Source organism: Argentina silus (assembly GCF_951799395.1).
Source record: "Argentina silus genome assembly, chromosome: 7".
NCBI classification, from domain to species: domain Eukaryota; kingdom Metazoa; phylum Chordata; class Actinopteri; order Argentiniformes; family Argentinidae; genus Argentina; species Argentina silus.
In genome coordinates, this window is record NC_139661.1 from 2,349,385 (window position 1) to 2,371,391 (window position 22,007).

The 22,007-nt window shown below is 44.3% G+C and overlaps 2 protein-coding genes across 2 annotated transcripts; one reads left to right on the plus strand and one right to left on the minus strand.

Annotated features, from left to right (window-relative positions):
* Positions 1-3,771: 3,771 nt before the first annotated feature.
* LOC310806947 (UDP-glucuronosyltransferase 2A3-like) lies at positions 3,772-5,355 on the minus strand (the record flags this gene model as incomplete). The annotated part of the gene is made up of 1 exon (XM_083673227.1): positions 3,772-5,355. One exon carries the CDS (start codon positions 5,353-5,355, stop codon positions 3,772-3,774), a length of 1,584 nt encoding a protein of 527 aa, XP_083529353.1.
* Positions 5,356-9,824: 4,469 nt separating this feature from the next.
* Positions 9,825-14,333, plus strand: tor2a (torsin family 2, member A). Its single transcript, XM_083672651.1, has 5 exons — positions 9,825-9,952; positions 10,341-10,606; positions 10,873-11,048; positions 11,499-11,626; positions 11,890-14,333. The coding sequence occupies exons 1-5, from the start codon at positions 9,832-9,834 to the stop codon at positions 12,132-12,134; spliced, it is 936 nt and encodes a 311-aa protein (XP_083528777.1). The 5' UTR covers positions 9,825-9,831; the 3' UTR covers positions 12,135-14,333.
* Positions 14,334-22,007: the final 7,674 nt, after the last annotated feature.

A 22,007-nucleotide genomic window follows, 5' to 3' on the forward strand; every position in this document is an offset into this window, starting at 1 on the left:
CTCTTTGGCCTTAGATTAACCCTGTCAAAGATACAAGGGAGACACAGTTACTGCAGTTACAGAGCAACTTCATCTCTCTCTCATTTCCTCTGAGATTCCCACACCTTTAATTGCCCCTTACCCTCCATTATCCATTTTTTTGCACAAGAACACATGTCAATTCTAATACCTTTCTTAACATCTGAAAATTGTTGTGGAGAAGACAATCTCTTATTGTTCATTGTTGTTGTGACTCATTCTCATTTCATTGGACCTTATTGTGATAAGAAATCAAAAACATCCTTACATTCACTGCTAAAGCTTCCACGTCTTATAACTGTTACTTTCAACTTCTTATTTGTTACATAAAACTTACCAATTGAAGCTAAGTCCACAAGTAGTCTCAAATTCAACCCAATGCTTCGCCAACCTCCGTAAGAGCAGTGATTCAACTTACATCTCAGTTAGCAGTCCAGTGGGGTTGTGAACTTAAGTAACTTGTGCAGCCACAATTAATACGTGCACACTTGTCCAAAGTTCACCTGTGGTGGCATGTAGTGGAACACTGTAATTAGACAGGCTCTGTTCAACTAACGTGCCTGCTGTTTATGAGGGAAGGTTCAGGCGTGCGCACCACTTTGGTTAGGAGTTGACGAATCAAAGACTTAGACTTTCAGGAATATATGTCAATCGTGTATCCATTGGAAATAATAGTTTGGAATGCATTGATTGGTAATTTTCACAGATCCCACATGAGATACATTTAGGCTTAGTGGGCTTAGAAGCTTAGTTCTGATGAAAGTCAATAACTAAATGTTTTTTCACAGAATCAGTTGAACTTGGATGACATGCCCTTCATCTGTGACTTGAAATGTTACTTAAACCCACCATAATGTTGTTTGTAGATAAGCCCTGTATCCTACGCACCTCAGGTTAAAGGGTGCACTATTGTGTAACCTACAATACGCAGTGTATTACACCCTGTAAACAAGGTCCTGGTAGGTAAACAGGGGAAAGGTGAAAACAGCATGCTGCCTATGACAGTGTTGGACTATTCCAAGGTCTCAGTCAAATCTTTGGAAGAGTGAAGAATGCACTCAGCCAATGACTGCCGACTATGTACTGGAAATATTGTGGATTGAATACAGTGACAGGTCATGCTACAATAGTCCACATCTCTGTATTTTTGCGATTAAAAATTAAGCTTAATGAGAATAATCACAGATGTGTCACGGTTCACTAGGGGGCGGCAGATACCGCTTATATGCCATTTAGCTGACGCTTTTAACCAAAGCAACTTATATTGCAGTGAGTGCATACATTTCCATATATATGGTCCCAGCAGGAATCAAACCCACAACCTAAGCATTGTTAGCGCCATGCTCTACCAACTGAGCCACAGAGGACCACCGCTTCATGGACTGATTGGCACACAGGTGCATCCTATTGTTTAATTAGGACATTTGTATATAGGTTGTGTGTTTTCTGTAACCCAGTGTCGTAGCTTGACGATTGTAAGAGGGTTAGTTCTCTAGTGGTCCTCCAAGTATAATTTTACTAGATTTTCTAGTAGGAACAACTCACCCAAATGGCAGAAGCAGTCCGGGCACTTACCCACTCTGTCCAGCAACCCCACATCCCCAATCCCGGAGCAGCCGCTGCCCAAGCCTCAGCACCTAACAGGTCAATCGCCGGTGGAGACCCTCCAGTGAATCAGCTCCGCGAACCCATGATCCCAGTTCCCGAACAGTATGACGGATACCCAGGCAGGTGCAAGAGGTTAATTACCCAGTGCTCCCTGGCATTCGAGCTGCAACTCTCCTCATTCCACACCAACTGAGCCACGGTCACCTACATCATCTACCTGCTCTCAGGGAAAGCCTTGGCATGGGCAACAGCGGTGTGGCAACAACAGTCACCATCCTGCAGCTCCCTCTGCTTTCACCTCTAAGCTGTGGAGTGTCTTTGATCACCCAGTCAGCAGACGAGAGGCGGCGAGTCGACTCTTCAGTTACGCCAGGGGCTCAGGTCTGTGGCTGACTTCGCCATTGAGTTCTGGACCCTCATGGCGGAGATCACTGCTTTTCATCATGGACTGTCCGCCACTATTAAGGACGAGCTAGCTGCTCGGGATCTAGGAGGGGACCTCGAATCGCTAATTACGATGGCTATCAGGGTTGACAACCACATGCATGAGCAAATGAGACAACGTCACCTCAATAGTCTTCCGGTTTCCCGATCATCTCAAGCCTTCCTCACCTAGTCCTGAGGAGCCCATGCAGCTGGGCCGCGCCTGCCTGAGCCCCTGAGCACATGATAGGTGCAGGGTCGAAGGTTGCTGCCACTACTGCGGAAACCTCTGCCATTTTCGTTCTACCTGCCCGGAGCTGGACAAGATAACGGTCAAGAACCGCTAACCCCTGCCTCTGATGTCCTCTGCCTTTGAGTTAACTCAGGAGGCTCAGTTCTTCACCAACCTGGACCTCCGCAACGCCTACAATCTGGTGAGGATCCGGGAGGGGGGTGAGTGGAAAACAGAAGACTGTGAGTTCCACATGTGTTCCTGAGTTCTTGGGCCACATCATCTCTACCACAGGCATCCAAATGGACCCGGTCAAGGAAGTCTCCAACTGGAGCATGTTGGTGTGTGTGTGTGTGTGTGTGTGTGTGTGTGTGTGTGTGTGTGTGTGTGTGTGTGTGTGTGTGAGAAAGAGTCAGTGATCATCAGGATAGCTGACCGTTCATCAGTCTTATTTGTTACCTCTTATCATTAGTTACAATTAAAATGCTCAAATGTAAATCCACCCATAATGTTGTTTGTAGATGAGCCCTGCGTCCAATGCACCTCAGGTTCAAGGGTGCACTATTGTATAACCTACAGTACACAGTGTGTTACACCCAAAACTAGGTCCTGGTAGGTAAACAGCATGACAGTGCTGTACCTTGTATTACTATGGCAAGGTCTCAGTAAAATCTTTGAATGAGAATTTACTGTGATGACTTAACTGTGTTTGTCATTATTATTGTATATTATACATTTTATCCTTAATCATATTAAGCTATTGATATCTGGGTTAACAACTTTTACAGTTATACTGTAGCACAGTTTTTTCTTTTAAAGTGGCAAATTATCAAAATATGTGCAGTAGTCTGTATGGAATGTATGACAAGATTCAAAATGCAGCAGACCAAGGAATGTTATGCAATTAACAACAATTAAAATTCATGTTTCCATTTACCTCATTTTATTAAGAATGGGTGATCTGCTCTTCCAACACACACTCAGGCATACCCGCCCACACACACACACACACACACATACACACACACACACAAATGTCTTTGATAGGGTATTGGAATTCAAGTCAAGTGTGTGTGCAGCCTTTCCACTGTTCACCACAGGGAGTAAGTCAGGAGCTGTGGCCTCAGCTTGGATCAGATCCAACCCTTGTGGTCTATTAGAGAATCCCCCCTCTCCACCACCCAACACCAGTGAGTTTGATAACCACAGTTTATTCCGTTTTATTGTTTTGCTAAACAGCATCAGCACTGCTGTAAAAAAAAGAAAAGAAAAAAAGCAGCACAGATCTTCAGCAAGGGTTACATTCCGACGGTGCAAAAATCTTGTTGAGATGTTGACAAAATCAACTGTATTGTTTCAAATGGACTTTCTAAACTTAAACTCTATAATCCCTGCCCTTACATAGGAACATAAAAGGTTTTGAGGCGATATAATCTCATGATTTACAAATTGATGATATTATCTGATATTCCTAACATCTTAAATCTGAATCATTCATTTTTCACTTTCCTGCGACAAAACACTTTTTGCCACAAACGCTTAATAGCTAAAATGCATAGCAGCAGTATAACCAACACAACTGCCAGCAAAGTGGCGATGACATCAACAGAATGGTATTGAATCCAGGACATCTTATTGGCATGTGTCCGTAAATGAGGAGCCCCTTTATGCCTCATCACATACTCGATCCAGAACATAGCACGGTCCAGAGGCTTCATTGGCTGGTCCCTGTGCAGCTTGGAGAGCCTCTGCATGTTCTCCCTATAAGACGGCTCATTGAGCACTGCCTTCACCCCCTCTAAGAAGATGTCTCTGTCTACCGTGGCAATGTCCACTACCGTGGCAACTCCCCTCACCTTCATCCTGGAGAGGTTATCCTGTTGGTCAAACATCAGAGGAAGGCCAACTATGGGAACACCGTGGTAAATGGCCTCCTGAAGTCCGTTGGTGCCCCCGTGGGCCACAAAGGCTCTGGTCTTGGGGTGTCCCAAGAGGTCGTTCTGTGGAAGCCAGTCCACCAGTAAGGTGTTGTTTCCCAGAGTCGAGGGTCTCTTCCCAGTGTGCCTCCAGATGACCTTCTGAGGCAGTTGTGCAAAAGCAGCGGCGATGTCCTCCGCTATGTCCTCTGGAAGCTGTCCCACTAATGTCCCCAAAGACATCATGATGACCCCGTGGTCTCCAGAGCTCTGGACAAAGTCCTCCATGTCCTGGGGGAGGGGCTTGGAAGGTTTGCACTGGAAGCCGCCCATATAGACTACGTTTGGCATGGTGGGACGCGGAAACTCAAAAGTAAAATCATTCCTCATGAGCCAGATGTCAGCATCCTGGAACAGCGACATGTAGTGTATGTCAGGGCCAAAATAACGATGGACGAACGGTATATAATGAGGGTCTATGATGTAAGCGACTTGCAAACATGTAAAACAATAAAACAGGACATTTTTTACTCTTTGAAAAAAAGTCATCTTGTCTGTCAGCTCTGCTCCAGGGATTGGGACATATGAAAGTGGTGAGGGGGCGATGGCATTATGACCCTCTCCTTGGATTGTCCACCTGACGTTGAAGACCAGAGGGAGACCGAGGCGGTGAGCCAAAAATGTCCCTGCACCAATGCCAGGGTCCGTCAGAACTAGGTCATACCTGCTGTCTCTGAAAGATTTCATCAGCTCGGCATCTTCAAAAATCTGAGTCATCATCATAATCATATCCCTGTGTAACTCATAGAACCCTTTCAATATCTCCATCTCCAAACTCATACGAGACCAGAAAGGCTGACCCTCCCTTTGGATATTCAGTAGTCTAGTCACAAATGAGCCAAATATCTTCTCATCAAGTCCACCACCAGGGGAAGGGATGGTGACACACGTATAGTGAGGGGACTTCTCCTTAATGTACCAGTTGGCTGATGGCCGAACCACTGTGATAGTGTGGCCTCTGGAATGCAGCTCTTCGACAAGGACTTTCATGTTCACCCAGTGGCTCCCATCCAATGGGAACACCAGGACTTTCCCCCCATACACATTAGGCAGAGTAAAGAGCAGCACAGCCAACGTGAAGATGGTTGGTGCATGCATCTCTTTGGCCTGAGATTAACCCTGTCAAAGATACAAGGGAGATACTGTTACTGCAGTTACAGAGCAACTTCATCTCTGTCTCATTTCCTCTGAGATTCCCACACCTTTAATTGCCCCTTACCCTCCATTATCAATTTTTTTGCACAAGAACACATATCAATTCTAATACCTTTCTTAACATCTGAAAATTATTGTGGAGAAGACAATCTCTTATTGTTCATCATACTGTTGTGACTCTACCATTATAAGACGAAGAGCTCTTATAAATCTAATAACAATCTCCTCAATCATTCTCATTTCATTGGACCTTATTGTGATAAGAAATCAAAAACATCCTTACATTCACTGCTAAAGCTTCCACGTCTTATAACTGTTACTTTCAACTTCTTATTTGTTACATAAAACTTACCAGCTAAGTCCACAAGTAGTCTCAAATTCAACCCAATGCTTCGCCAACCTCCGTAAGAGCAGTGATTCAACTCACATCTCAGTTAGCAGTCCAGTGTGGTTGTGAACTTGTTAATACGCGCACACTTGTCCAAAGTTCACCTGTGGTGGCATGTAGTGGAACACTGTAATTAGACAGGCTCTGTTCGACTAACGTGCCTGCTCTTTATGAGGTAAGGTTCAGGCGTGCACACCACTTTGGTTAGGAGTTGATGAATCAAAGACTTAGACTTTTCAGGAATATATGTCAATCGTGTATCCATTGGAAATAATAGTTTGGAATGCATTGATTGGTAATTTTCACAGATACCACATGAGATACATTTAGGCTTAGTGAGCTTAGAAGCTTAGTTCTGATGGAAGTCAATAACTAAATGTTTTTTCTCACTGTTTGTTCAACTTGGATGACATGCCCTTGATCTGTGACTCAAAATGTTACTTAAACCCACCATAATGTTGTTTGTAGTTAAGCCCTGTATCCAACGCACCTTAGGTTAAAGGGTGAACTATTGTGTAACCTACAATACGCAGTGTATTACACCCTGTAAACAAGGTCCTGGTAGGTAAACAGGGGAAAGGTGAAAACAGCATGCTGCCTATGACAGTGTTGGACTATTCCAAGGTCTCAGTCAAATCTTTGGAAGAGTGAAGAATGCACTCAGCCAATGACTGCCGACTATGTACTGGAAATATTGTGGATTGAATACAGTGACAGGTCATGCTACAATTGTCCACATCTCTGTATTTTTTGAATTAAGCTTATTGAGAATAATCACAGATGTGTCACGGTTCCATCTGGACACTAGGGGGCAGCAGAGACTTAGCTGACGCTTTTATCCAAGGCGACTGACATTGCAATGAGTGCATACATTTCCGTATATATGGTCCCAGCAGGAATCAAACCCACAACCTAAGCGTTGTTAGTCCCATGCCTTACCAACTGAGCCACAGAGGACCACCGCTTCATGGACTGATTGGCACACAGGTGCATCCTATTGTTTAATTAGGACATTTCTATTTCGGTTGTGTGTTTTCTGTAACCCAGTGTCATAGCTTGACTACTGTCAAAGGGTTAGTTCTCTAGTGGTTCTCCAAGTCTCGTTTGACTAGATTCTCTAGTAGGAACAACTCACCCAAATGGAAGAAGCAGTCCGGGCACTTACCCACTCTGTCCAGCAACCCCACATCCCCAATCCCGGAGCGGCCGCTGCCCAAGCCTCAGCACCTAACAGGTCAATCGTCGGTGGAGACCCCCCAGTGAATCAGCTCTGCGAACCAAGGATCCCAGTTCCCGAACAGTATGACAGCTATCCAGGCAGGTGCAAGGGGTTCCTTACCCAGTGCTCCTTGGCATTTGAGCTGCAGCCCTCCTCATTTCACACCGACTGAGCTACGGTCGCCTACATCATCTCCCTGCTCTCAGGGAAAGCCTTGGCATGGGCAACAGCGGTGTGGCAACAACAGTCACCATCCTGCAGCTCCCTCTGCTTTCACCTCTAAGCTGTGGAGTGTCTTTGATCACTCAGTCAGCAGACGAGAGGCAGCGAGTCGACTCTTCAGCTTACGCCAGGGGCTCAGGTCTGTGGCTGACTTCGCCATTGAGTTCTGGACCCTCATGGCGGAGATCACTGCTTTTCGTCATGGACTGTCCGCCACTATTAAGGACGAGCTAGCTGCTCGGGATCTAGGAGGGGACCTCGAATCGCTAATTATGATGGCTATCAGGGTTGACAACCACATGCATGAGCAAATGAGACCACGTCACCTCAATAGTCTTCCAGTTTCCCGATCATCTCAAGCCTTCTTCGCCTAGTCCTAAGGAGCCCATGCACCTGTGCCGCGCCCATCTGAGCCCCCAAGCACATGACAGGTGCAGGTGCGAAGGTTTCTGCCACTACTGCGGAAACCTCTGCCATTTTCGTTCTACCTGCCCAGAGCTGGACAAGATCACCGTCAAGAACCGCTACCCCCTGCCTCTGATGTCCTCTGCCTTGGAGTTAAGTCAGGAGGCTCAGTTCTTCACCAACCTGGACCTCCGCAATGCCTACAATCTGGTGAGGATCCAGGAGGGGGGTGAGTGGAAAACAGAGATGACTGTGAGTTCCACATGTCCTGAGTTCCTGGGCCACATCATCTCCACCACAGGCATCCAAATGGACCTGGTCAAGGAAGTCTCCAACTGGCCCCGTCCCTCCTCTCTCAAGCAGTTCCAACTGGAAATCATTGGGTTCACCAATTTCAACAGGCGCTTTATACGCAATTTTGGGTCGGTGGCGGCGCCTCTCACAGCTCTGACCCAGTGCGCACAGACCTGCTTCCACTGGACTCCGGAGGCCGAAAGGGCATTCAAGGAACTCAAGAGCCGCTTCACGTCAAGGCCTATCCTCATCCAGCCTGATCCTGTTCGTCAATTTGTGGTGGAGGTGGACGCTTCTTATGTCAGGTCGGGGGCGATCCTTTCCCAGCAGACCGAGAGGGACGAGAAACTCCACCCATGCCTTTTCCTCTCCAAGTGGGAGCTCTTGATGATCAAGTGGGCCCTTGAAGAATGGAGACATTGGCTGGAGGGGGTGCCTCATCCCTTTGTGCTATGGACGGACCACAAGAACCTCATCTCCATCCAGGAAGCCAATTTCACAGTATGGAGACACACACACACACACACACACACACACACACACACACACACACAAGCACAAAAACACAGACAAAAAGGTTGTTCCCCCCCACGTGTATACCATTGGGTCCTCAGGTTGCCAGGATATTGGAGATGACTCCAGAGATGCAAAGAAGGATGGGAGTATGCTCTGGGATGGAGCTCCTGACCCTCCCACAAGGCCTAATAAAACACTTATTGGGATTCTAGAATGCATATCAGGTGAGTTTTAATCTAAAGCGATGTCATTGTGTCCTACACAGTGCAGATTGGGCACAACTCTATGGTGCCAGTAAATAGCCAGCAACATTTGCAATGACATCGCTTTAGACTCAAACTCACCTGATCCATATTCTAGAAGTGCTCCAGAATAGAGTGGTACCAGAGATGTATTGAAATCTTTGAAAAATAGTTCTGTACAGTCCATTATACACTCACTGAACACTTTATTAGGAACACCTGTACACCTTCTCATGGTGGAGGTGGTGTAATGGTGTGGGGAATGTTTTCTTGGCACACTTTGGGCCCGTTAATACCAATCAATCATCACTTGAATGCCACAGCCTATTTGAATATTGTTGCTGACCATGTGCATCCCTTCATGGCCACAATTTACCCATCTTCTAATGGCTACTTCCAGCATGATGACACACCATGTCACAAAGCAAAAGTCGTCTCAAACTGGTTTCATGAACATGACAATGACTTCAGTGTTCTTCAGTGGCCTTCCCAGTCACCGGATCTGAATCCAATAGAACACCTTTGGGATGTGGTAGAACGGGAGATTCTTGAAAGTGCACCTGAAAAATCTGCAGGAATCATGTGATGTAATCATGTCATCATGGACCAGAATCTCAAAGGAATGTTTCCGACATCTTGTGGAATCAATGCCACAAAGAATTGAGGCTGTTTTGAGAGCAAACGGAGGCCCTACCCTGTATTAGTATAGTGTTCCGAATAAAGTGCTCAGTGAATGTACTGTATGTGTCCTATACAGTGCAGATTGGGCTCTTTAAGGTCTATGGCATACATACTACATTGCATATTGATCTGCTATAACGACATAAAAAGCATAATTTAAGAAGATATTTCAGTTGTTATTTCATTCTATTCTCGTGTTGTTGGGACTTTGTTATTCTCTTCAAACGTGTCATGCTGTCATGAACTATATTGAACTCCGTTCTCTGATCTCTGAGCTCTCAGCGCATCTTGCGAGTTTTAATATTCAGATGCATTCTGGGAGTTGCAGTTCCTTTAACGCATGTCGCCTGTTTGGTGAACCGAGGTTTGAAATATAAAAACTACACAGTTATACCCTTAGACGTGTACCTAAGCTTCCTTCCATATTAGCCATATATTAGCTAACCAGCAAGATGCTGCCAGTCCTGTCTGCGTTGATTTTACTATGGTCTCTCCCCGGCGAGTGTGTTTTTCAAAGTATTTACTGCACAATATCTGACAGCTGCGAATGCGATTATAAACCGAATATACGAGGTAAGAAAACAGGACGGACCAAGGTACAGCTATTTCAGCTTGTGCTATTGATAGCCGTGCTAGGCAGGGGCTGGGCTAAGCCTGACTACTGTATTTCAACAATCTCGCATCTGAGTGAATAAATGAAATTATACCAGATACACTAATGACTATAAATTACCACTTTCCTTGTAATTCTCTCTGATTCGTTTGCTACAGTGGCTACATCTTAACAATGCATGGTTAGCTAGCGAACGCTAAACGTGCTAGCAAAACAGTTTCATGCATGTTAAGTCTTTGATTTTACTGTTCTTTTAACTCTTACCATACTCGTTGTTATACTGAAACTGCAGTTACAGGAGATCTGCATATATCACATCCAATATCACATAAATTACTATTCTGCCAGGTTTGGAATGGGATCTGTACAAGAATCTCTATGGACAGCATCTGGCTCAGGACATTGTATCAGAGCAAGTGGCAAACTTCCTCCTGAAGGAAAGTCCTGACCGGCCCCTAGTGTTGTCCTTCCATGGGTCGTCGGGAACAGGCAAGACTCTGGTCAGCTCCATGTTGGGGAGACACCTGTATGGCACGGCCATGGGCAGCCCCTACGTCCACCAGTTTGTGCCCACTCTACACTTCCCCTTGCCAGACCGTGTGAACCAGTACAGGGTATTGTATCTCTCCCACCTCAGGTCATATGTATTCACACACCCCCACGTAGCGGTGCCTTCTATGAGACATAACATCTGTTTTAATCCCCAACATCAGCTTGGCACTAAGCATAGCAGGTCACATTACTCTTAACCAAAACCGTTGGTGTACATCTTAGCTAGCCCACCCCCATGTGGAATAACATGTTCAGTGGTAAATGGTAAAAAGTAAGTAATGTTTGATTCCCCCCCCCCCTTCTCTTTTTCTCTCTCTCTCTCTCTCAGATGGACTTGAAGCGCTGGGTGGAGGGGAATCTGACGGCCTGTGCCCGCTCCATATTCATCTTTGACGAGATGGAGCAGATGCCCCCTGGGGTCGTCGACATCCTGATGCCCTTCCTGGGCCCCTCCCACGTGGTGTTCCGCACAAACTACCGCAAGGCCATCTATGTCTTCATCAGGTAGCGGCTGACCGGCCTGAGAATGGTGTACTTATATGAAAGCTTGAGTGGTATTGTGCTATTCAACCGATCCTCTATAGAGTCTGTATTGTAGTTGTCCTTCAGAATGACTGTTGCTTGGTCTAGTGCTCATTTAGTGCAGTGAGAGGGTCATTCTGTGTGATTGCTGTGGATGTTGTTCTGCAAATGCTTGGGTTAGGCCTATATCATGGAGGTTGTATAAATCATTTGTATCACATAGCCCCTGCTATGAGGTAATGACTTACGATCAGCATCGTGGGGTTCTGAAATGGACTTCAAAGCTGTGTGTGTGTGTGTGTGTGTGTGTGTGTGTGTGTGTGTGTGTGTGTGTGTGTGTGTGTGTGTACTCGTACCCATAGCCGTAGCGTGTGAGCCATCTCAACATGCTTGTTTGTAATACGATACTCTTCACTTTGTCTTTGGTTCCAGCACCACTGGGGAGAAGGTCATTAACAAAATGGCCCTGGAGGTCCGTCAGGCTGGTCGGGAGCGAGAGGAGATCCGGCTGAGGGACCTGGAAGACGCCCTCTCACAGGCTGTGTTCAACAACACTGGAAGTAAGAATCTACCTGAGAGTCAGCACAATATCTTTTTCATGATTATACAGTATATAGCACAGTTATTTGGCTCTATCGTGGTATTAGAAGGCGCTTGTGGACTTTTTCCTCATCAATCAGAGGAAAATAACCTTATAAACCTACTCCTACTGATATTGTGATATTAGCCTCCGCTTTGTTTTCTTGCTATTACAAAACTTGTGTCACTCGTGTCACCACAACAATGGTCACCACAACAACCCTAACTGACCCTGTTCTCCTAGGTGGGTTCTTCAACTCCAGTATCATCCAGGAGAAGCTCATGACCAGCTTGGTGCCCTTCCTGCCTCTGAGCAGGCGTCATGTGGAGCGCTGTGCCCGCAGAGAGCTGTGCCAACGAGGCGAGTGCCAACGCACCGACGTGGTGGAGGCAGTAGGGGGAGCTGTGGTCTACATGCCTGAGGGAGGCCAACACTTCTCCAGCAAAGGCTGCAAGTCAGTTCCGGCCAAAGTGAACCTCTTTCTGTGAATCTACATAGAGGCTGTTTTAAGTCTCTCAATGAGTGGGAAAGGGACTAGGAGGACCAGCCTGGACAAATTGAATGGAACCTGAAAGACTGATTGGGAAGGATTTTTTTTTTATCAGCGAGTGAACTGAACAATGTAGCTGCCTAATGAATTGGGAAAAGAGAAGTGTGATTGCTCTCACTCCCAAAGGGGACATGTACTGTAGACTATAGCGGTCCGAATACTCAAGGTCAGAGCTATGAGGGCTATGGCCCGCAGGGGTTAAACAATGTCGATTTGATGTTGTCCGTGCACATCTTGCGGGTTATGCCCTAGGACAGGACCCAGTTCAGAAATAATAGGAGAGATTCTCCGGAGCCTCCGTCTGTTCTGTGCATTCTGCTCCCCTAAAAGACCACCTCTACCTCGAATCCAACCCAAGCTGTCCTCTTGACAGAGAAGAGCGAACATGTTCTGAGGTGTGGCCGTAGGCTAAGAGATCATGGTTTGTCATCAACATACAAGCCCTGTTAGCTGGCTAACCCTCATTGACAGGAGGCTGGCCCCTGGTTGCTGAGGTAGAGAGACCTTGCAGGCAAGGTGAAGGTAGAAATCCAGATCATGAGTGATGACTAAAGGTTTTTTAAAAAGCGACCAGTGATCTATGACTCCCTCCAGTTGCTGCTCCCCCTCTCATAGGATTAGAAACTTTCAGGAAGGGTTATTTCTATTTCTCAGGCCAGACATTAGGCCATATTTTAAGATAGAAGTAAAGGTTAATGTAAGATGTTTTTATTATCTAAAGTTCCTGAGACCATCAAAGAAGATGGATTTTTATCCTGGGGACTCTTGAAATTGGAAACACCATCAGAGCAAATCTTATTACTTGAAAGTTGACTTTTTGGTCATGTCCTTATCATAAGCCTCTGATGAAACTATCCATCTCCTTGTGCCAGTAGGTGGCAGTCAAGGCTTTTTTCATAGCAAAAACTAAGAGGGAAAAGAGTGCTTTAAAATGTATATCAATATTTATTTTAATGACTTTTTTAAGGATGTTGATTCATTGATTGGTTTCTGCAACTGTTTGAATGGGAAGTTATTTGATAGACACGTATGAAGAAGTGCACTTTACTATATGAGAAATTATATGTAGGATATCCAGGCATTCTTTGCATCGGGATCTCCAAGAATATGTTTAATGTTTACACTGCTTTTTGTGATGATCTCTGCATTTTGAGATGCCCAAAATGCACCTGGTAAAACCTACATAATCAAACATGACAATTCTAAAGGTCTAATCACTACAGGCACAACACAAGGTCTAGATATTTGTGGAGAAATTACTGTCAAAAAAGTACTTCATAATGACCTAAATACATTTCTGCTTCTACCTGTAAGCATAATAATAATTCCGTTTAATGAATGCCATATTTCTGTTCAGCCTGAGAGACTATTAGCTAGTTAAACAAGTTAAGCTTTCAGAAAGTTCTTACCTGAGGGCTGTCTAGTGCTTGGACAGAATTTCTAGCAAAATAGTATGGATGTATGTACAGTATAATGGTAGTATGGACCGGTATCCCTTACCTAGATTAAGCCTATTCCTAGACTAAAAAGCATCTTCAATTCAAAGTCTCCATTGAAAATGCAATTTAGTCCAGTAGTAGACTTAATCTAGGGCTTGGAAATCGCCCCTTAAAGTGTTATTTATTCCTCAGACTTGTACTTGACATGAAGAAGATAATAATTACCATCTCATCTATATGTGGCTGCTTAGGCTACAGCCAAGGGTAATTTGTCAGTAATTCTTAAGTTGTATTTAATGATATATCAATATGTGCCATTTATATACTTGCATTATAAAATATGTAAATGTTGCTGTTCTGCAACAGAAGTGAGTGTTCTCTCCCAATATCTTCTGTTTCATGCAATGGAGTTGCTAAATGTTCTTGGTTTTAATTTTTGTGTGTATAAATTAGTTCATAGCTTTAAGTTTCTTGATCAGCTAAATGAGTTGATAGCCTTAAGTTTCTTTATCAGCTATGTATGCATTTAGCTTTCACACAACTCTAGTCTTTATCAAGTTTTACATACCGTTACAGTATTTGCCTATAAGTGCCTTTCAAGAATGTATCTTGATAGAAGCCCATGTGCTAAGCACAATGTTGGAACCAAATACTGTCTCCAGTTCATCAGTTTGTATGACCAAAACATATATATCCAACACTGCATTTTAACAAAAGGCTGTCGTGTTTTATTTATGTTTCATCCTTCATTACATCCTTCATTTCATCCTTACAATATTATCCCTTGTTCACCTTCTGATTTTCAGTTTTCTGTAAGCTAGGTCTATAAGCGGTAAGAGTTACAGGATAAGGTTTTATGACTAAACCACACAACATAGTGGTAGGGGAGACTTGTCCTGGTAAGCATAGCTAATGTGAATTGACTTGCCGACATGCCATGTTATGGGGTTGATGGACATTAGCTACCGTTCTCCCCTCCTATTGACTACCAGTCGTGTAGTGTATTACTCAGAACATGAAGTAGCCCTGTCCTTCATAAATGGGAATGCACATAGCTTGATCAAATGAATCTGAAGAGCAACAGGTCTCATCCCTCCATGACAGAGATGTGTGGCTGATATTACCATTGGCTGGCCCACAACAGGAAATTAATGATTTCTCCACAGGAATTGAACAGGTGTGTGTGTGAGAGAAGGAGAGCACCAGTGAATAGTACGAACACTGTCATTATCAGGGAGTAAGTGTCATGGTACAGAAAGTTGTGTGCTAATCCTGTGTCTTCTCACAACATTTTGGAGACCCTTCACCCATCCTCACATATATATGCCACTTCTCCCTTCATCCCTGTCCTGATGACTTCATTAGCTCCACCTCCTCCAGTCAGTGAGGAAGACGAGGGGTCCGAGGGTCACTGCTCTAAAAGGCATCTTCACCCCAGCTGCCGTTGTTAAAGGAAAGGCTTTTCTGTATCACCATTCCTGGACAAAAAGCCGCCCATATAATGCCAGGATGACCCCCCCCCGTACCTCCCCCCACCACTCTGGGGCCTGACCTCTGGGCCTGTGTTCACACGCTCCCCAGGACAGCTGGACCAGGCCGGCCTCCAGCCCCTCTCACCCCTCTGTTTGGCCATCTCTCTGCTCCTCCATCACAAATCGGGTTTAAAAAGGCACTGCGCCACCTCCCTCTCTCTCCCACCCCTCCCCGGGCAACAATGGGCCGCCACCCCCCCCTCCACATCTGTGAGTGCCCCTCTGTCCCCTTATTCTTCCCCTAACCGCTCCATTATTGGCCCTCTTTCACTTGTAAATGTGGCCAGCGATACTTCTGATGGGTCTTTTATCCACACTGCTGGGGTCAGAGGAAAGGTAGGGGTTGGGGAAGGGGAGGGGAGGGGAGGGGATGGCTGCAGGAGGGAGGAGGGGGGGGTTGTGGGCCAGGGTGGAGGGACAATTGTGACAAAGAGTTAAATCCTTTTTTTGTGTTCAATCATTTGGGACGGTTGGCAAACCCAACTCTTGCCTCTTGCCTGCATTCCTGCAATCCTTCTAGAAGGACGTGGTACAGGAAGCACAGTGAAGCCACAAGTATGGGTTTGGTTTCCATAGGCCGTTGCTACAGAACATCACTGCCACTGGGACTCATCTTAAGACAAGAGACCTCTGCTCTTCTTTGCCACCAATAAAGTATCTTAGAGGCAGTTATTGGGTTTTCTGTGGTGTCATACAACCAACCACTAAATGAACTATTCAATCATGGCTGGGTGTAGCATCATGTACACGTTTGTCCATCTCTTGATACACACTTAATAAAGGTGTAGTACCTACTTCATAGTTTTGAGATGTCCTCTTCAGAGTTAACTTGTTGAAGAGGATGAGGGATGGAGAACGTCTAATGGATGTTGTTTGTGTGTGCACGCCTGAGTTAGCGAGGGGGAGGGTAGTAGAGTGGCCACCATGGTGTCATGCCTTGGTCAGTGTAGTGAGGGATTATATGTTATTTTAGCTTCTGTTCTGACCCTCAACAAAACCCTCTTGCACACAACAAAGGGGTGGTCTCTGTGGGCAATAGGGTCTCCACGACAACAGGTGAACAAAGGGGGAGCAGTGGGGGGAATGTGGGGAGGGGGTGGGGGGGGGGGTGATGGTGGGGGCCAGGGCGGGGTGACGGGGGGGTAGGTGGGGAAAGGGGTTGACCTTGGCCTCTGCGTGGTCAGATGGGGTGTGAGGGCCACAGGCCTGGCAGGGACGGAGGGATGTAGGGTTGAGAAGGAGTGAGGAATAATAGAATGACGCCTCTCATTCTCTTCAAACTCTGAATGATTAATGACAGCATACACACACACACACACACACACACACTGCCCCCCCCCCCCTCGTTCCCCAAACACATACACACACACACATCCCCTAAACCCCCCAACCCCATCTGACCTCTGTAAGCCTGCTGCTCAAACACTACCCCTGGTCCTTTGACATGGTCACTTTCCCAACACTCCTGATTGATGAATGACTTCATTCCCACCCACACGTTATGGTAATGCTGATCGTGCAATGGAACGAGGAACTTTTCAGCTGCTGTGTGTGTGTGTGTGTAGACTAATGCCGCCAAAAAATAGAAGCATAGACATCACACTTGGATTCACATGCTATCTGTTTCCCTATACTGTGTTGAAGTCTATTCCAGTATTATTACATGGTCACTACACTGTTATAAAGGCTAATTGAAATGGATAAGCTAATTGAAAACCATTATCATCCTCAGTGAAATCAGTGAATCCTTATTATGTCTCAATTGTCAATATAAAAACCTCTCCCTCTGGTCAGGCGAAAAGTGTCGCTTAAAATAAACAAACAAAGCGCATCATGGCTATCATTGGTTCTAGTCAGTGATGTCATCCTTCCCCTGAAGTCAGAGCCGGGGAGAAGCAGAGTGTGAGTCTGTGACTGGGAGACCATGGTGAGGTTCAACAATGGCGCAGTGTGGAGAGAGAGAGAGAGAGAGAGAGAGAGAGAGAGAGAGAGAGAGAGAGAGAGAGATAGGGGGATAGCAGATAGACACAGACGGTTGTTCTTGCTAGGACAGCAGGGCAGGGTTCCTCTCTGGTACCGGGGTGTGGTGGTGGTGATGGAGGGGGATGGAGAGGGGTGGAGGAGGTACCGCATTGATTCTGTGAGCAGTCAGTCAGTCAGTCAGTCAGTCAGTCAGGGACGGCGCCAGACATCTCGGACATCTCTCGCTCGTACGCCTGCTGACGCTGACAGAAGACTAGGAGAGAAGAGGAGTGCTAGCCTGCAACCTGCACCGCAGCACCTCACAATGACACGTGCATATGAACAGACACACACACACACACACACACACACACACACCCATGTAGTGACATACACACACCACATAATGTACACAACGCTTACTAAACATCCATTGCTCATCCCCCTGTCAGAGAACCATAAATGATTCCCATACAAGATGAGGTTTCGCCTTCGCTCGCCCTCTCTCATCAGTGTGTACTGTACCATTCCCGTCAGAGCAAACTGGCTGGATCTGGCATAAGTGGCGGCTGATGACATTTCCTGCGGGTGAGGTATGGATGTGTGTGTGTGTGTGTGTGTGTGTGTGTGTGTGTGTGTGTGTGTGTGTGTGTGTGTGTGTGTGTGTGTGTCGGGGGGAGGGGACTTGGGGGGGGGGGGGGATAACTATATGGATATCTGCAGTCCCTGACGTTGTGTCATAAATTTGTCGCCGAGGATCTCAAAGACAACCTTTTGAGTTTTTAAAGTTGCCTGTGCCGTATCCAGCCCAGCAGTATTAGTCCATGTGTCCCAGCTGATAAAGCTTTAGGGTGTGACGTCATGCCCCTGTGATGCTCCCACGCCCCTCCGCCATCCTTGCTCTTCCCACTGTGGTGTTGTGTCACCCATAGCAATGACACAGAAACCCTGATCACGTGACTGGGGTTTCCAAGGGACATGAAGGAGGAAGCAACTGACCCGGATCAAAATGAAGGCTGGTGTAAAAAAAAATAAAAGAAACTGCTGTGTAGTATACATTTCATCACCTATACAATCCATCACTTTTTTGGCTTGAAGCAGTAGTGGTATGTCATCAATAAAGAAGGGCATGTCCATCTCACGTCTTTCTTACCTAGAAAGTGATGGATTGTATAGGTGATGAAATGTAAACTACATACATGCACCTATACGCAACCTGATGGTCCGGCAATCACTACTATAAAGAGGAAGAACAGTGAAAACAAAATGTATCATCACCACCTTTTAGAAACATAGCTTTACCCCACAGTCATACCCCCTGTGTTCATTTCACATCATTCCTTGAATGCACAACCAGCGTATATGGAACACACACTCATATCACTGCTTTTCTTAGTAGTTGGATCTGGTGTTTCTATCGAGAATAGTTGTATCTCACTAAGTCATTTGAGAGAAAGTTAAAACCCAAATACAGTTTAACCAAAGCAGTTTGCTGTTAAGTGAGTCTGTTTGTGTCATTCAAGGACATGTGTCGGTAACATATAAAGCATCCGAGGTTAGACTCAGACCGACCAAACACTGATGTACAAATGGCATACAAAGACAAAGGAAATACAGCCATAAAAATTGGTATACTAGACACAGGATCAAAAGCTTCTCTTGATCATCCTCAACAAGGTCTTATTGGCCTCTTATATACCCTTTACTCATCATTCGTTATACTTTTCCTAAAGAAATCAAGAGACACTGAACTGTAAGAAATGCATAAATATCATTATCTGCCTCTAAAATGTGAATATCTGTGTTGTCAGTTGTCCTGTGTACACATCTGAAAAAAAGTATTGCAGGAAACAAACACACTGGTGTGTTGTAGATTTAATGGCAATCACAGGCACTTGTCTATCTAGAAATACACTTTTATTTCCGGATTGATTTATTTACATCCACACAGTTTTGGTGAACATCTAGGTTTTGTGGGTGGGAGGTTTTGTTGACTATGGCCTATAGAGTTGTTTGTAGTATGTTCCTACCAATAACTATAAACCCAGTATATAGATCAGTGGGTCCTACTTGTTGGGTGGTGAAAAGACCACACACAGGTCTCTATTATAATCCACTATTTAATCATGTCATGTGTAAACTGAAATGATGAATATGCTGGATTACATCAATCTACCAGATTAGATACTTAGTTTCCATAGCTCCCCATTCATATTTGCTCTTGTTAACATGCTAAGAAGGATTAGATAACGGTTTGGCAAATGAATCAGAGGGCACCATGGATATCAGAACTGAGATAGTATTGTGGTGTGAAAATCAATCTGATCCCCAAAGCTAGGAGAGAAACAAAGAGTTCATGTTTGGTCCTGACATACTGCAAACGTGGGACCAATTCCATGTTGACACCACTAACACTAGATTCATGAACACTTTTATTGCATTTTCTTGATTTATTTGGATACATTTTCTGTCGATACTCTAATTGCTTAAGAGTTTGCTAAAGGCTAGATACACACTTTTCTACGGTTTTATCATAATGGATTTGGAGATGGAATGGTTGATAAAGTCAAATTATTTAATTGGTCAGTCTGCTATTTTACAAACACCTACTGATGGGGCTGCTATGTGAGCACAAATGTAAACACAGGAATCACATCTTAATAATATGATCACTTATGATCCTCCTGAAGTAATGAAGTTGTATGAAAGCCCTATGTCACCAAAACATTTGCCTACCAAGTCAAACCAAAACCAATGAAGGATTTAAAGTAAATAAAAAATAGGCTAAAAGAAATAACTCTTAACATTGAATTGGCCTTTCTCGATATAAAACCCTGTATTATCAGCAACACTTTCAGAATATAGATAAATGTGTACACATTAATCTGAAAATGAATACATTGTTTACTAAAGTTCCGTAGATTTAATCAATTGTTCTGAAATAAATATTTAAAATACAACTTCTAGACCATACATCATGCAATAACACACATATATTTTTAAAACGTGTCCCCAAAAATCAACAAAAATATAAATAAAAAGAATACAACCAACGATCATTTCATCTTTTATTATTTACTAACATTGAAATAAAAAAGTACAAACGAATTCCCTCTTTATTGGCTTGTAATGGCAAATGTCTCCAAAGGATAAAGAAGTTGAAAAGGTCACGGTTTGTTAAACAAAATTAAAATGATACATTCCTTAAGAATTATGCAAATTGTAATCCTAAAACACGACAAAGGGCTGCAACAAAAGCACACCAGTAGAGCGACAATAAACCCATCCTTGCCTAAGGGAAGAAAGTGGGAATATAGAAAACGTTGATAGCTGCACTTCGGAAGGATTGGGGCCTACTACAAATAAACTGAATTGTTTCACTTAAATAACTTCGAAATGCAAACGGTTGTTACTTATCCAATAGAGTAGCCTTTGCTTTGCTTTTACATTTCCAAAAGTTTCCAAAAGTTATTTCGGTTTACACAAATCAACCATTAGATTGTTCTAATGGCCTAAATGTAGGCCTAATTCCCTTTCGCGTTTGCACTGTAATACTACTTCACTGAGGTGTAATAATATACTGAAGCAGTTTTAGATTATTTATAGGATTATCAGTAAATCGAATAATTATCAAACATATGCACATTTCACATCAAAACTGTGATTTTCACCAGGTTGAGAAATAATTTTAGAGACAGATGCCAAGGAACCTCCAGCAACAGATGTCCAGAAACAATTCTCGGGTTGTGTTTTAAATTTCACAAGAATTGCGTTTGGACAATCAGCTACTAGGGCTCACAGTGTGTCTCCAAACATAGGTCGCATTTCTCTATTCCATCTTGTTTGAGTAGCCTCTTTCGTATGCATTTAAATTTCCATATGAATTCTCTATGAATCTGTAAAACAGTGACTGTCATTCAAATCATACACCTGACTCTCCAAGGACCATGTAGAAATACAGAATATGTTGTGGAAAGCTTAGAAATTCTTAAATTGATTTAATCTGGATATAAAAGTTCGGTTATATAATACATTTTTTATCATGTACACATTTAAATCTAAATATCTAGGTAGCCTACTACTGTATACTCATTGATCTGTCATATTAGGCGACCAATGACTGAAAGTGCAGTCGACGAAGGCCCTAAAAGATATTAGCCTATATCTCCGTTAAAAAATATCAACAACTCTGAAATAACTTTTAGTAATTCAAAAGCGCAATTAAACTACACGAAAATGTGTTTGCTTTTTGATTGAATATTTGTCGAGTGTTTTCTCTAAGCATCAGTAAAGGAATCAGATGAAACGCACACTTTGAAACGAGGCGTTCGTTCTTCAAACTCCATTCCGCCTGCGTTTCGCCATGCACCTGTAAGGCGCATCTCCCTGCACATATAGTTTCCATATCATTTTAAAGCAGACTGAGGCAACTGAACTCGACTTCAAATTCTTCCAATGATACAAACTGATTCCCCTCGATCGTTATAGTCTTATTTTTCAAATGTTAAAGCGATAAAGCAGAATCTTTGAAAATTGAAGACGCCAGGGAAGCCCCGAGGAAAATTGTTAAAACGCGAATGCACCTGCTCGTCCACAGCCGCCAGCATCATCTCTTGTACTCCAGATCGCAGAAAAAAATATAGGTAGAAAAAAAAGGAATATGAGTCAAGTCGTGGCGCTCCTCGACCAGCTATTACTTGATAGGACGACTGCATGGGAATGGCACTGGCTTGCTATTCTGTTATCCAAAGGCTTTTCTTGCTCTCCACTAACAATAACGGTGTTACCGAGATGGACGGCGAGAGGGAGTGGGGATGGTCTTCGCTTGGTACTGAATTTGAATAACACCACGGGGTGATAAATGTCCATTGTGCTGAA